General features: G+C 38.6%; 3 protein-coding genes across 3 annotated transcripts; 1 reads left to right on the forward strand and 2 right to left on the reverse strand.

The window, feature by feature from the left end:
* Positions 1-2,576: 2,576 nt before the first annotated feature.
* NUDT16 (nudix hydrolase homolog 16) lies at positions 2,577-6,550 on the forward strand. The gene is made up of 4 exons (XM_021950439.2): positions 2,577-3,001; positions 4,112-4,226; positions 5,708-5,791; positions 5,987-6,550. The coding sequence occupies exons 1-4, from the start codon at positions 2,931-2,933 to the stop codon at positions 6,260-6,262; spliced, it is 546 nt and encodes a 181-aa protein (XP_021806131.1). The 5' UTR covers positions 2,577-2,930; the 3' UTR covers positions 6,263-6,550.
* Positions 6,551-6,781: 231 nt separating this feature from the next.
* On the reverse strand, positions 6,782-9,793 carry LOC110750167 (transcription termination factor MTERF15, mitochondrial-like). Its single transcript, XM_021950457.2, has 2 exons — positions 7,648-9,793; positions 6,782-7,188 (listed from the first exon to the last, which is right to left on the reverse strand). The coding sequence occupies exon 1, from the start codon at positions 9,639-9,641 to the stop codon at positions 8,445-8,447; it is 1,197 nt and encodes a 398-aa protein (XP_021806149.2). The 5' UTR covers positions 9,642-9,793; the 3' UTR covers positions 6,782-7,188; positions 7,648-8,444.
* Positions 9,794-13,709: 3,916 nt separating this feature from the next.
* On the reverse strand, positions 13,710-14,391 carry LOC148296355 (uncharacterized). The gene is made up of 2 exons (XM_088248495.1): positions 14,126-14,391; positions 13,710-13,983 (listed from the first exon to the last, which is right to left on the reverse strand). The coding sequence occupies exons 1-2, from the start codon at positions 14,389-14,391 to the stop codon at positions 13,710-13,712; spliced, it is 540 nt and encodes a 179-aa protein (XP_088104621.1).
* Between the last annotated feature and the right edge of the window lie 1,907 nt (positions 14,392-16,298).

Raw genomic sequence — 16,298 nt, forward strand, 5'->3', positions numbered from 1 at the left:
CTCAAGCAATATGGAACTCCTTATCCTTACCTGATTGTGTTAAGGTACCCTTTGCTACTGACTTTAATTGTTGGTTGCGTTTAAACCTAAAAACTGCTGTTGTTAATTCCTTCAACTTGAGATGGTGTAATATTTTTGCGACTGGTTGCTGGTTCATATGGAAATGGAGATGCTGCTCTGTCTTTGACTCCTCCTTCCACTATCCTGATCCACCCAATGAATGGATTTTGAGGTTTCTTGTGGAATGGGACTTTGCTAATAAAAAGGGTGGGGTCCATAGGCTCAAGATGCAAACTTTGTTGGCGTGGAAGCCTCCCCCTGTTTCTACCATGAAACTGAATATTGATGGGTCTAGAATTGGTTCTAGTGGCGCTATTGCTGCTGGGGGCCTTATTCGCAATTCTGTTGGTGAGTGGGTAGCAGGTTTTTCTGCTAATTTGGGTCATGGGGAGATTTTGGTGGCTGAACTGTGGGCGTTGTATCTTGGTCTAAAACTAGCTCAAAGTTTGCAAGTGACAAAGCTTATTGTTGAAACTGATTCTACTCTTGTTTTGCACCTTTTGAATGCTAAGGTGGAGCCATATCACCCCCTCCTTACTTTGCTAAACATGTGCAGAGTCTATTGGAAGAGTTCCTGGGACTGCAGCATCTTTCATGTTTTCAGGGAGGTTAACTTTGCTGCTGACTCTCTGGCTAAGATGGGGCATGAGACGGAATTGGGTTGTCATTGCTTTGCCTTGCCTCCTGGTGGTATTACTGGTGTCCTCCAAGAAGACAGGGATGGCCTTTTAAGGTCTAGGTTGATTTATGTTTAGTTGTAGTTTGGGCTTAGCCCTCTTTGTTACCAAAAAAAAAAAAAAGTTCTCTTCGGCGTTCCCACCATCACACGAATTTAAACGCAAGAATATACTAGTGAAGACTTTTAGACCATCTCCAAAGGTAAAAGACTCAAACCTGAAATTTCACCTCCAGAAATACAACTTTTCATCTGTACATAGGACTCAAACAGTTTTTTTTCCCAATCGTATAGACTCAATCAGTTTTTCGGAAATCTTATAGCCACCAATTAATATACCAAGTTATTGATACCAACTATATTGCACATGACATAGCGATCTCATCTATTCTAATCACTCAAATTTGAAGACACATGAGAGTCCAAGATATCATAAAAGTCCACGCGCCATTATTGTAGATACACCGGTCCATTTTCTGGAGTAATACTATTGCCCACTTGCACAGGGTCAATCTCTTGTAATATATTTTAAAATATATGATATAGCAATACAATTACTGTAATTAGATTAGTGCTGACCCCCTCAGAAAATGAAAAACCTATGTGTAAGTGATTTTGTAATTTTGGCCCCTCCATGCTAAGAATCCTAACTCCGCCACTGCACTTGCATATTACATTTTGTGTTCTTAAGAAATCTACATATTATATTCAAGAATCAAGCTCAATCGCATAATAGTAAGAAAAGGAAAAGACTCAATATTTAGAGCACACTTGGAGCCCTAAGTGGTGTGCTCTCCAAGAGCATAGCATTTCAGGGCATGATCAAGCTGATCATCTAGTTTCATACAGGACTTGCACTCTTGCTTGTTTGAAGCCAAAAGAGAATTCTTATTAGGATAGGCACAATTCATATATTTACATGGTTAAGAGCACAATAGAAAACGAGGGTGCATTTGTCGTTGACATCTTCAACGAGAGTGGAGATTTTATCATAGGAAGTGTCACTTTGCGTAGTGCAAAGGCCCTGCTATGCTATGTGCTCATCTGTTAGAGTCTACCTATGTAGTATTGCCTTGAATGAGTCGTACCTAAAATAATAAAAACTCAACTAAGTAATGAAGAAGAGTGAAATTGTGTTCGGTGACGATTCGTCTAAATTACTTGTACAATTTTTTGAGCTCAGTATATTCCTCTCATAAAAATCATGAACGGCTCAATTATAAGAAATTTGTTTGGAATGGTGTATCTTTGGATAATAATTCTTAAAGAAATTCTATCCAAAAACATAAAACTCAAACCATTGTGTTTGTTTTAACGTCCTCTTAAAAAATCATTGTATATTTAGATGACTCAAACGAGAATTTTTACTGTTGACAAAAAAAACAGAAGAAACCAAAAAAGTTGCAAATTGCAACCTCTGTCGAACGGACAAGAAGGGCCCACTAGATCCCGCCGTTGAATCACCACCGTTCCGTTCAAACAGCCAAAACGAACTCAGCATGCCTCCAACCACCAATCCGCTGACTTCTTCAACCGTTTCGAAAATCGGCTGCAACAGACACATCTTTTGCGCCAAATTTACAACCCCATTTCACCAATCAAAAGACCAAATGTTAGCTCATCTTCGAGCTCCACGCCACGTGTAAGTATGGCAATGATGAAGCTCAATGCATCCCGTGATCGAGAATGCACCGAAACCCAGCACCGTGCAATGGTAGGAAATATCTAGAAATTTCTTCAAAAGTGGGGCCAGCATTTGACCTCTAAGCCACGTGACTTTGACGACCCTCACCGTCTGATCCGATCCGTTTTCTAAGCGCTTTAATTTATTTATTTCTTCAACATTTTTATTTTCTCTCTCTAGATTTTTATTTTTCTCTCTCTAAGCGCAACCCAACACCCGGGCCCTCATTTTTCCCTCTCTTTCTCTCTGCAACCAAACCCTAAAAAACGCCAAGGAAATCTGAAATCCATTGCCATTGGATGATGCGAGAGAGCGCCGGTCACCGCCGTCGAAGCCCAGAGAAGCAGTGGTGGGCGAATTATTCGGTGCGGGCGTGAGCATTGTGAAAATCTTGTGCCAACCAAACAAACGATTCCAATGGCTGAAGAGAAAGGGAGAAATTCTTGAAGATTGTTAAAAAGGAATTTGAAAATAAAAAGGATTGAGTTTTGTCCGTTGGGGGTGCTTAGCATGTGTGATTTAGTGGCCCGTACGGGTCGGCATCAGCAACGCTACGAGGCCGGTTGTCGCCTTGTTGCCGGGTACTTACATTTCTTCGAATCTATATTTTATATATTTGCATATGTGTATGTGTGTTTATTTGTTTGTGTATGTTTGATTTTGATTGATGTTGATGTTGTTTGTTTATGTGGTATTTTGGTGGTGGAGGTGGACCAATGTGTTTCCATAGTTGGAGAATTTTGCTTGTGATATGGTTTTCTGATTTTGTATAATATCTTTTGATTGGTTGATGCCTACCATTTGGATTTTTAAGTGGTGGGGATTAATGGGTTTCTTTTGTTTGATTGTGAGTGTTCATATATACATGTTTATTATATGGGGTAGGTGAGAAATGCTGTTTTATTAGGACAAGCAATGACCTTGTGTTATGTGAGAATGATCTATATTTTTTTCATCAGAAATCTTTGTCGAATCACATATGAACGTTTTCTTCCATTTGCAAATCTTTTTGGCCTTCATTAACTATGTCATTTACTGTTTGAGGATTTGGGAAACTAGGAATTTTTTAAAATGGTGATGCAGTAAATAAGATTATTTCAGTGATATGATTGGGGAAATTGTCATTGAGGCAATGATTGTGGGCAAGGACCCAACTTCTGAAGTACGAAAGTGGCCTTGTGAGGTGAATTTCTTATTACATGAAGACATGCTGCAATCGGATAAGTCAAGGAGTTGAGTTAAACAAAAATTTGAAAGGAAATGATGTTCCATTATTTATATGTCCACATTTCATGCAGAGGGCCTAGGGAAGTCAAAGCTTCTAGCCACCTACTTGGGCACGGCTTTCTGTATAGTATATTATACCGCAATCAGGAGTTTTTGTCAGCTGCTGCTAATTTTTGTAGACAATGGTCCTGCCATCTTTAAGAGGCCGCTCTTTTATTTTTGGGTGATCTGTGCGATTAGATGAAATAGGCTGTCGATCACACATATAAAGGGTGAGCTTGGTAATATGACAATAAATAATTTTTTTGCCAGGGCCGAGAGATCATGCAGACATTCATATTTAGATCAGAGTATCTTTTTTTTGTAACCGATCTTAAATTAGCTTTGATATTATTTGCTGGTACATGTGTGACCAATTATTTTTTCTCTGATGTGAAAAAGCTAACTCAGTTAACCTTTGACAGGTGTATTCCATTTAGATACAAAAATTCTGATGAGACTGGTGATGCCAATTCTGAGAAGATTATTGAGGTGCTTATGATTAACTCACCTAGTGGACCAGGCCTTTTGTTCCCAAAGGTATTTCTTGTTTTCTGTTGGAATTTAAAATTGTTGGACTTTGTGAGATCTTTCTTTCTGAACTTTAGTTTTAGGAATAACTTATTTTTAGATATAATTTATTTTTCTTCTGTCGCCTTACTAATAGATACATGGTAAAAATGAGTTTAAAGGTGTGAAAAATGTCACTCTCCAAGTAATCTATGATTGATGGTTGCTGGATAGCAACTTGAGGTTGATAAGAGGTAAAACTATTGTCTTTTCTTGTATCACCTTTAGATACATTTAAGTACCAATATAATCACCCGGGGCTTTGAAAACTTAGAGCAGAAAATATCTGCCATTTTCTATTGGCTGTAAGTGTATCCCAGTTACCTCAGTTATCAACATGTAGGACGCATTCTCTTTTACCTGCTATTTGGGTGGGTTATTTTCAGAGGCTTCATAGAAATCGTCTGATTAAACCTTCTATTTTTCTGATTAAGTATGACAATAGTTTGTTTTTGGAGAAAAATGAATTTGTTAAGAGACGTGGGCAATAGTTCTATTGCATGATTCAATTAATTATTAGGCCCTTAGATGTATTTCCTCACTTTTGTTTTGACATCTTTAATTTTTAGCTGGCAACAGAACTATGGTTATGATTTATCATTTGCCCAAGATATGCAAATGTAGATATGGATGCTTTTGTTGTGATGTTATAGTGCCCTCTTTTATGATTGGAACTAGATTAACACTTTTGGACTTTTGTTCTTCTGATTTTAATTTCGTGAGAAGAAATATAGTCAACTGGTTCTGTATAATTCTGTGTTTATTGTTGAGTTTATTTAATTGTTTAGGTGATATTATGTTTGAAATGTGATGACTTCTTTGTGGACATGCAATTCGAAGTTAAGTTAACACTTGTAAAATATTCATGATCTGCATACCCGTAGAGTTATACAATCTCGTGTTTTCCTTTGTTGTTTACCCTTTATGACATTCGAAGAAAGTGTGAAAAACTAGTGAGTTTTAACACTGGGGGTGGTAATTTGGATTTGATTAAATGAAATGAGGAACTACTAAGGAAAGTGAAAAATGACAGCACTTGGATGTTTCAGTTTTGCAGCTTCTTACAAATTGGGGCTTATTTTATGGTATATTCTTGCTTTATTGATTATTATTGTGTCCTGTCATGCGTATTGTAAGTTGGGTTGTGATTGTTCAAATGTGGAATGTATGTAGTGGGCCTGTGAAGTGCTCTCATGTTCTTGTTTACTGTTGATTTGGGAGCTGTAATATATACTGTATCGGGAAGTTGAAGGCAATGTGAATTTGAAATATTGGGAAGGTGTTGAAGCTGTACTTGAACATATGTTTACATTAGGAATGCTGGAGATATACTAATCAATTGAGACTTTATGTCTTTAGTGTTAAGCACAAGTTTATAACAACTATTATGTGCTTCCGCCAGGTGGGATATATGTAACTCTTTTATTTCTGAACATGTTATCCACTTGTAGGGAGGCTGGGAAAATGATGAAACCGTTGAAGAAGCTGCAGTAAGGGAGGCTGTTGAAGAAGCTGGAGTTCGAGGAGAGCTAATGGTGAAATACATCTCCTTAACTTTTATTTGTTCTAAGATTTATTCTGTGAAGGGGGTAGAATAAAGTTGTATTATTAGCATTGAATATTTGCATGTGTTTTGATACTTGTCTTCTACCAAAAAAATTTATATTTGTTGTCCTGTCTTCCCAGTAGATGGTTAAAGCAGAGCAACTGTTAATCTTTTTGAATTTCAGGATTTCCTGGGGTTTTATCATTTTAAGAGTAAAACACACCAGGATGAGTTCAGCCCGGAAGGTGTATGTAGAGCTGCTATGTTTGCTTTGTTTGTCAAGGAGGAGCTCGAGTCGTGGCCCGAACAGAGCACCCGAAACAGAACTTGGCTGACTGTAGCAGAGGCCTTTGTCAGTTGCCGGCATGCATGGATGAGAGAGGCCTTGCAGGATGGCTTCTCAAAGTGGCATGCAGAAAAGATGATAAGTGCAAGTAAGGATGTGACATTGAGTTGCTAGTTGGGGTATGAGGCTGAACAAAAGGTCGTTTCGGGTGCATGCTCATAAACATAGATACAGGTGCTGGAATTGGTTTTTTTTTTGGGGGGCATTTTTCTATTTTTCAGTTGGTCATCAAGTAACAACCTCTTAACAATATTAACTGTTCAAAATTACCTAGTCACTGCCCCTTAAAATTTATTCTTGTTTCCAGTTGATCTCTCTGATATTTAAACTCGGAGGGTGAAGTTTCAGCTTCCCTGTATAACATTTTCTGTTGCATAAATGTTTAATTGCCCTATTCTCTAATGGTGCATTATTGTAAAGTTGGAAACAAATTTCCAAAGATCATTCTTTACAAAGCTTTTGCAAATTAAAAGCGTTAGGTTGCTGGGTGGGAGTGGGACTCAAAGTTTTATAAGTACCTTTATAAAGCTTTTCAGGTCTCATAAGATCCAACGGGCAGAGATAAATTTGAACAATACGCACCATATATTTAAACAAAAATAAAAAAATCATTAAATTATGTGAAGGATGATGTGAATTTATAGCACATAAGTTTATTTCTTCATATCATGACAAGCGGAAGTGATTTACAATTACACTTGGGTTGAAAGCAGCAACTGCAAGAAGCATCTCATAACGTTCAAATCTAGCTATCACTTGCTCTTCCAAGGTCACCAAAGCTTCAATAGAGTATTAACCAACATTATAGGTTTTTGTAGACAAGGGAAATTTGCAAAACGTGTACAACAAAAGATATCGAATCCTATCCTACCAAGTCCAATCCAAATAGAGAGTCAAAACAACCATTCTTGATGTCCATTACATCTTGTTCAGTAAGGGCAGTCTGAAAGCATAGAGAACATCATCCTCAGATCAACCCCGTCCTATTAACTTTGCGACTTCGATTCATATCGCCTTATTCAAGCCACAAAATACACATACTACAGACACAAAAGTCGGTTTGCCAGACAATCCTGTTGAGGGAAAATTGTAAATAGCAAACAAATATCTCCCAACACACAAATGGGAGCTGTTTTTTTTTTTTTTTTGTCCATTAATGGGGTTGGGGAATTCAAACTTGGGATCTATTTCAACATCCGTGAGATACAACATTTCCTCCAAATTTATTAGGGGGAAGTGCGATGTGCATTGCTGTAGATAAGACAACTATACAACATCATAATAAACTGTAAACACTACAAATGAAGCATCGCATTCTCCATAACATAAATAATGAGCTTACATAATTGTTTATTCATCAAACATTGATAAGCCTGTAACTACTGATAAATCACAGCATGCATTCCACGGACAGTTGAAATCACAAGTTTTTCTCATGACCTGCAGCACCGTTGTGCATGCATTTTGAGTTGTGTTTCAATCAAAGTTAGAAGCATTACCTGAAAACTATCATCCAAGTAAAGAATAAACAAGTGCTTTGGAGACAAGTTTCAGGTTACTCAATGGCAAATGATTCGAGAGGAGAAGCAATAAATAAGTAAACTGATCCCCAACATACCACTCTCTTGATCTCAGAAAATCGCCAGAAGTTTTCAAATAGATTCATTTGTCTCCACAGATAACAATTGCCAAATGACTCCTGAGTATCGCATTAAAGCTGGACCTTTTGTCCCATAAGGAACCCAATCATGAGTCGCAGTTGCTGAGTTTTCTTTTCTTTTTTTCATAAGACAAGAAATCCCATACTTACGGAATCACAACGACGATGTAATGATGCTTACCCAGGCCAGCTGCTTGTGGAGAACAATTACTAACAGAGCAGAAATAAAAGTCTGAAAACCATTCCAAGATACCATTAATATAGCGCGTACACACATAAAAATCAAGAAAGTGTGCGAAACTTATATTTCATATGCTCTCTCTGCCATTGACTCAAAGAAAAGGTTAAGAGTTATGGGATTGGAATATCGTTATGGTAGTGCACTCACTCTGGGTTCATCTCTTCGCAAGGCCACTAAGTAGAAAAATAAACTGAAACAGCAATAGAAGAGTAGACAAAAGAAACATATGGGTTAGAGAACTGATATCGTCTAATTTGAAAAGTAGACAAAATAAATTGTTGTTTTCACTCCTCTCCAGAATAGTTAATACTGAACCCCAACAGAAGCAAGACATGAGTGTATTATATCAAAAGCAATTTTCCAAGGCAGCATCAAGGGGTTAAAAAGTTGCAACATCATACGTCCTGGATATCCACTTTTCCTTGGTATATACACAACAACTGAGGTACTTCACCCAGATAACTGTCAACAAATCTCTCCAAGAACTCCTTCTCCACAGGTCCAAACACAGAATATAAGCTCAGTTTTTCAGTATTTATCAATCCTTTCGACAACAAAACTCTAACAACCGAACACCTCGGGATGGTTCTCTTCTGCAAACTATAATTCAAAACATATGGGGACTTGAGAATTATTTCTGACGACCATCCCATCTTGTTCACTAAAAGATCCATTGTTTGCATTATTTTCTTCTCTGACAGAGCAATACACTCCGGGCGCCTCCTGAAAGCAGAGAGAACATCAGCCTCCGACCAACCCCACCTGCTATAAACTTCACAATTTCGCTTCAATATCCGCTTATAATATGAACGACACATTATGCTTATTGCCAACACGGAAGTCGACTTTTCCAGGTTAAAACCCATTTCCTTAACCTCTTTCACAACTTGGCGAAACTTTTCAGTATCATGTATCAAAGCATGCGTACAATGACCTAGCAACAGAGAAATGCATGATTTAGGCATACCTAATTCTCTCAAAATCGCGATATTTGGCACTACTTTCTTGGTGTGGGCTTGCAAGAAAATCGACGAGTTGTACTTGAAAACAGAAACGATATTTTTCTCAGGAAGCAGACTCCTCAGGAAATTATAAGTGGGCACAAGCTGTTTCTCCAAGCTTCTTTGCAAAAGATTTGGATTCAGAACCAGCGTTTTTGCGAGGTCCTCCCTTGAAACTCCAAGAGAGCTGAAAAACTCAAGCTTTGGCAAAAGGGTTTTCTCAGGCCTGGCTAAAAGAAGTTGTGGGCGGGTTTTGCAAAACTTTGAGATCTGGGTTGTAGAGAATCCATGATTTCTCAGAAGCCCCAAAACGGCGTCTGCATTTTCTGGGGACTGCAACTTGATCCACTTGGATGTTGAAATCGCATCTTCTGGCGACAACCCACATGAGGTTATGAGGTAATTGACGGTGAAACTGTGTTGGTCTGCTGAGATTTCTGAGGTGAACTGTCTGCAGAGTATCCGATTTTGAACAGAAAAATGTGAGGGTTTTAGATCCCCAGCAATCAATATTTCAGTTCTGGAAGGAAATGTAGAAGGAGATAGTAAACAAACCAATCTGAGGCTCTTCAACTTGGAGAGCGGTACCATGGCAGAGGTCGATGATGATTGTTAGGAGCGTAATGGCTAGAGAAAGAGAAAGAGACGAAATAGAAATTGGAAATTGACAATATTCTCATTCATGCCAAGACTCAACTCAGCGCAAAGTTAAATACAAGGTATGATTCCTACACGTGTTCTGCCACAACACACCTTACGTCCTGATCATCTGGATATCAGGTTATTGGCAAAAACATAAAAGATCCTACTAAGGGGGTGTATCCAATTCATACTTATAAAGACTTTTTTTAAATAAGTGACTTTTATAGAGTTGATAAATTCTTAAATACTTTCATAGAGTTGATAAAAGTCACTAGTAAATTGGCAAGACTTTTGCTCTTAACAATTAGTCTTAAAAGTACGGAAAAGTCATTCATTTAATAAGTTTTTTAAAAGTCATTAACTTTTTGAATACCACCAAACTTTTAAATATTCTTTAAAAGTCATAACTGGATACCACCAAACCCTTTAAAATCAAAGGCTGTCCCCTGACTTCCAAGTTAGGAAAACGCTGCAGCATCTCGTTAGCGTCTTCCCAAGTGGCATCCTCTGAATCCAAACCAACTCATTTAATCAACCAACGAGTGACTGGTTTATTCCTGTTAGCGAAATCCTAGTGTAATTAGGAGATTTACTTCCTAGTATATTAGGATTTTATTTATTTCCTTTTTTTGTATAGATATTATGTAATTAGGACTTTAGCTTATTTCCTAGTATAACCCTGCTATGGTTTGTAACCTTATATTATAAATACCTCCTTTCGGAGAATGAAATGTAACTGAAAATATTCTACCCACTTTGTTTGACAATTCCCACATTTGAATAGGCCCCTGTCCAAAATCTTTTCAAGTTCCCACTGCAGTGTGCTGTTTGGTTCATTTTTACACATGATTTTTCATGTTATTCACCTCTTATTTTGAGTTAGTTCTTGACATTTTATAGCTTTTTACTTCTTTTTTGTGTTTTAATAGGTTTTACCTTGGTTATAATGACAATGAGCTAAAAGTGCATTATTAGTGATAAATTCTGTTTTTGTTCATTTTCGTAGGTCAACTTCTTGGCCTCGGATCAGCATGCTCCGGTGCTCGGATGAGGTGAAGATCTTCATGAAACTTGTTCCAATGGATGTTGACTACAACATATCCAAATTTGAGCTCCATTGGATAAGTATTGCCTATCCAACCAATCCAGCATGTTACCACAGCTCTGGAAATCCAACTTGGCCAGTTTTCACCTCCACTTAGTGTGATCTTACTTCTACTTGTTACCATGCCATTTGGTAACAATAATTTACTTTAGTTAAGTGGAATTTTCTGAGAGTATATTTGTGAGGACAAAACTTCATCATGAGAGGAGACAAGAAAACAAAGGCAAAAGTGTGCCATGATGAAAGGAGGAGAGAGAGGAGCATAGAGAGGAATCAATTGACTTTGGGCAGATTGGAAGGGCAGCAGCTAAGCAACGTATCATTCATTCAGTTTTTATTACAATTTGCAGAGATTTTGGAGCTGGAGATGAAGCTTGGAGCTAGGGAGCTCAAGGAGGAAGACAAGGGCAACAAAGCAAGAAGTGGAAGAGATTTCCACCATTGAAGACCTTAAGCTCCCATGTTCACAAAATCTGTAACTTCTTTCTAGTTTTATTTCGAATTTGTGTTTGAAATGATTATGAGGAACTAAACTCCATAGCTAGGGCTTAGGTTGAAGCCCTAAACATGATTACCTTATTGTTTTGATGCTTGAGTGTATGAATTTCTAGATATTGTTGATGAATTCCAATTCACCAAATTAATCTATCCTTGATGTATGTTCTTCTTTGATTGATCACCTTTGAAAGCATGCTTCTTGAGATTGTTGGGATTATGTGTATCTTCATGTTGTCCTAAGCAATAAATGGATGAAGTAAGAATCATCCATGTGAATTGGTTTCTTGAATACCTAATGTAGACACCATGCTATTAGGATTCTTGTGATGTTCATATTCTCTTTGAACTTAATGGGTTCTCCTTGTAATTGAATCGAAGTACGAACCATACCTAGGTTCGGTTATGGGGAGGGCACAAGTATTGTAGCACGAACCATGCACTTTACATATATTAGAGAGAATCAATGCGTCTTGAGCCACGACCCATGGTCTTGATTGCGAACATTTTCATCAACACGTTTAGAGTTCATCACTTGAGTATCCATGAACATTGGTAGAATTGTTTAGGGTGGATTCCGAACCCCTAGTGTTTGTTACATTTTAATTTCACAATTTGATAATTCATCTCTGCCTTTCTCATTTAAATTCAAAGTCCATTTACTTTCATGCAATAGAAATAGGTCACTTGAAACAAATCAAACCCCCCCCCCCCCCAATGTGTGTGTGAGTTGTGAGTTCGACACGTGGTGTGTCTTTGTTACTGAATTTTATTTGTTTCTGTAATTGTTTTGGACTTTTGGGCCGCGTTGTGTTCTTTCATTTTCTGTTCTGAATCCAACCGTATAAAGAACGTGAATTTTCGATGTACGGTTGGAAAGTTATAGGCAAAACACTGGACAGAGGTCGAAACTGAAAAACAGAGAAACGAATCTGCCCAAAAACGACCGGTCGTCACTGTTCACTGTTCACGGCACTGTTCATGTCACTGTTTACTGTTCGCGGCACTGTTCACAGGTGATAAAATGGCGATAGAAAATGATGTTTGTGTTTTTCTTTAGTTTTCTTGTGTTGTTTCATTTCTTTTGCACTTCTTTACTTATTTTTAGTTTCCATTTTGCATTTGCGTATTTGTGGTGTGTCAATTAAGTGTTCTTTACGTACTCAAATTAGAACTTATAGGGAGCCGACAAGTTCTTCGTGGGATCGACCCCGTACTTACATAATCTATACTTCAATAGATTCGTGCACTTGCGGGTATTTTTAATTGGTTGTTTGCACATTAATTTGTGTCCTTTTAGGAATGCAACAATTTTTGGCGCCGTTGCCGGGGAACTGGCACGGTTGCTTATATGTTTTGTTTGAGTATATTTAGAGTACTTAATTTTGTTTTCATTTTTCTTTGATTGTTGTTTCATTTTATCTTGATTTGTTTTTGTTTCTTTTTCTTATAGGAACATCCGACGAGTCATCTCCACCATCACCAATGGCAGCCGCAACTAAAATTGTGGAACTTACTATGCAAGAATACTCCAATAAATTTGTGATGGAGGAAGCAAATGCATTTGGCTCATTTCAGAATGAGTTGACTATGAATGAATATTTCCCACAAACATACAATCCGGAGTGGAGAAATCATTCAAACTTCTGGTGGACCGACAATCCAAATTTTCAACAAGGGCCATATCAACCATATCAAGGCCAACATAATACTTGTCCACCTTATGGTCAACCTCAACATTACACTCCACCACAATCTTACCAACAACCTCAAGGACCGACTTTGGAAGAACTTGTTGCTTCAATGGCTAGAAACACAGATAGTTTCATTAGTGAGAGAAAAAGCTACATACAGAGGAATGACACCCACATGCAGAAAACGGATAAGAAAATGTTGTTTGTGTTTTTCTTTAGTTTTCTTGTATTGTTTCATTTCTTTTGCACTTCTTTACTTATTTTTAGTTTCCATTTTGCATTTGCGTATTTGTGGTGTGTCAATTAAGTGTTCTTTACGTACTCAAATTAGAACTTATAGGGAGCCGACAAGTTCTTCGTGGGATCGACCCCGTACTTACATAATCTATACTTCAATAGATTCGTGCACTTGCGGGTATTTTTAATTGGTTGTTTGCACATTAATTTGTGTCCTTTTAGGAATGCAACATGTGCCATCAGCATGAAGGGGTGGAAGCTGTGGTGAAGGAGTGACTGTATTTGTTACCAAAAAAAAGGAGTGACTGTATTTCCCACCTTCAGTTTCAGTAGTTGTGGATGCGAGTGTTGGCTGGCAAATCTAAGCGATAAACTACGGGACCAATGTGTGCCTGAATTTTGAAGGGCTCGTAGTAACGTGGGGAAATCTTGGAATGATGAGTGTGACTGACGGTAGTTTGTCGATACAGGTCCCCCACGTGGAATTCACGGGTCAGTGCGATGTCGATCAGCAAAGAATTTCATCCGTTCTTGTGCTACTTGCAAATTTTGACGCAATCGTTGGAGAAGGGAGTCACGCTCTCGTAATGCCAAGTCCACTGCTTGAACTGCGGTCGTATCGGGAGTATAATATTCAATTGAAGGCGGTGCTTGGCCATACAACGCCTGATATGGAGACGTTTTAATGGCGGAGTTGGGTGGTGGAGTTGTACCACCACTCTGCTCACGGAAGCCACTGTACCCAGGTGTGTGGTTTGTCCTGCACATAGCATCTCAGGTAGTGTTCTGAGGATTTATTGAGATTCTCAGTCTGGCCGTTAGTTTGGGGGTGGTACGCAGAGCTGTGACATAGCTTGGTTCCTTGGGCAGAGAAGAAGGCCTTCCAGAAATGACTAATAAACACTGGGTCTCGATCACTTACGATAAAACGAGGCATCCCATGTAGGCGCAAAACTTCTCGAATGAAAACTTCAGCAATCTGACCAGCTGTATAAGGATGCTTCACCGGAATGAAGTGGCCATATTTTGACAAACGATCCACAACCACAAGAATACAATTTTTACCTGAACTGATGGAAGTCCTTCTACGGAGTCTATACCAATGTCTTGCCATGTAGCTTGAGGATGGGCAATGGACGAAGCAGCCCTTGCGGATGAAGAGCTTCATATTTTTGTCATTGGATACATCACAACTTGCCACAAAGTGTTTCACCTGTTTTTTCAAGCCTAGCCAGTGAAAATTCCTTGTAATGCTGTTGAAGTTGTTAAGATTCTAGCTGTTAGGATTCCTTTATTCTAGGATTTATTCCTAGACGTGTTAATAACCCTCCTATACTTGAGGGACAAGGTTATCTTTCTGTTTCTATTTTAGTCACTTACCACGATTCTAGGACTTGTATAATCGTGGGCTGTTATCTTATTTCCTGTTTGATGTAAGGCTATTTAATAGCCAAGTTGGTTGTTTGAGTCTAATAAGAATTCTCTCCCAAGTTTACTAGTGCAATCTTACTTTGTATTTACAAAGCTTTTCGATAACCTTGTTCAGTTTCAACATTTGGTATCAGAGCTCCATCACGGGGCCTGACTCAAACCTGCAGACACAGTTACCAGTGTGAGAGAACAAGAACATGACGTTTGAGAATAGTTTTGTACAACATTCCATTCCAAGGTTAGATGGGCACTATGATCACTGGAGTATGCTTATGGAGAATTTTCTACGTTCCAAGGAATATTGGCACTTGGTGGAGACAGGGATCGCTATTGTAGCAGAAGGAGCTGATTCTAGTGACTCGCAGAAGAAGGCACTGGAGGAGCAGAAGCTGAAAGACTTGAAGGCCTACTATCTGTTCCAGGCCATTGATCGTTCAATCCTGGAAACGATTTTGAAGAAGGACACTACAAAGGATATATGGGATTCCTTGAAGCTGAAGTACCAAGGAACAGCACGTGTGAAGCGTGCTCAATTGCAAGCACTTTGAAAGGAGTTTGAAGTACTGCATATGAAGACTGGGGAAACTATCAACGACTACTTTGGCTGGATGCTCATTATAGCCAATAAGATGAGGCTTCATGGAGAAAAAATGGAAGATGTGGTAATCATTGAGAAAATTTTGAGGTCTATGACTTCAAAATATGATTATGTTGTCTGCTCAACTGAGGAGTCGCATGATTTGGATGCTTTATCCATTGATGAGCTTCAGAGCAGTCTTCTTGTGCATGAACAACGAATAAGTCGGCATGTTGTGGATGAACAAGCTTTCCAAGTAACTTCTGGAGTTTAACAAGGAGGAAGAGGTGGTGGCCGTGGCTCTCATCGTGGAAGAGGAAGAGGAATGGGTATATTTGGGTTCGACAAATCTACTCTAGAATGCTACAACTGTCATGAGCTAGGGCATTTTCAGTGGGAATGCCCTAAGAAAGCTAGTGATTCTAAGGCTAACTTTGCAGAAACAAAGGAAGAAATGTTGCTCATGGCGTAGGTGGATGTTAAGGAAGTTGAGATGGAGTATATTTGGTTTCTTGATTCTGGATGCAGCAATCATATGTGTGGTAGAAGGGAAGCATTTATCGAGATGGATTACAATTTCCGAGAGTCAGTGAAGTTGGGAAATAATTTCAATCTCAGTGTACAAGGCAATTGCAAGGTGCGAATGGAGGTACATGGGATCGTGCTTGTGATTATAGGAGTCTTCTTTGTACCAGAATTGAAGAATAATCTGTTGAGTATTGGTCAACTGCAAGAGAGGGGACTCGCAGTGCTCATACAACATGGAAAGTGTGAGATTTTTCATTCTGAGAAAGGTCTAATTCTTGAAATTGAGATGACATACAATAGGATGTTTGTATTGGTTGCTCGCTGCTCATTGAAGGAATAAAACTGTCTCTCCATGACAACCGCAGATCAAGCACATCGTTGGCATTGTCGATATAGGCATTTAAATTGGAATGGACTGAAAGTGCTACAACAAAAGAATATGGTTGAAGGGCTGCCAAAGATCAAAGATTCTCAGAAAGTATGTGAAGACTGCTTTGTGGGAAAGCAGCATCGTGATTCTTTTCCAAGGGAGAGTGTGT

Source organism: Prunus avium, chromosome 2, assembly GCF_965620075.1.
Source record: "Prunus avium chromosome 2, drPruAviu1.hap1.1, whole genome shotgun sequence".
Classification (NCBI taxonomy): domain Eukaryota; kingdom Viridiplantae; phylum Streptophyta; class Magnoliopsida; order Rosales; family Rosaceae; genus Prunus; species Prunus avium.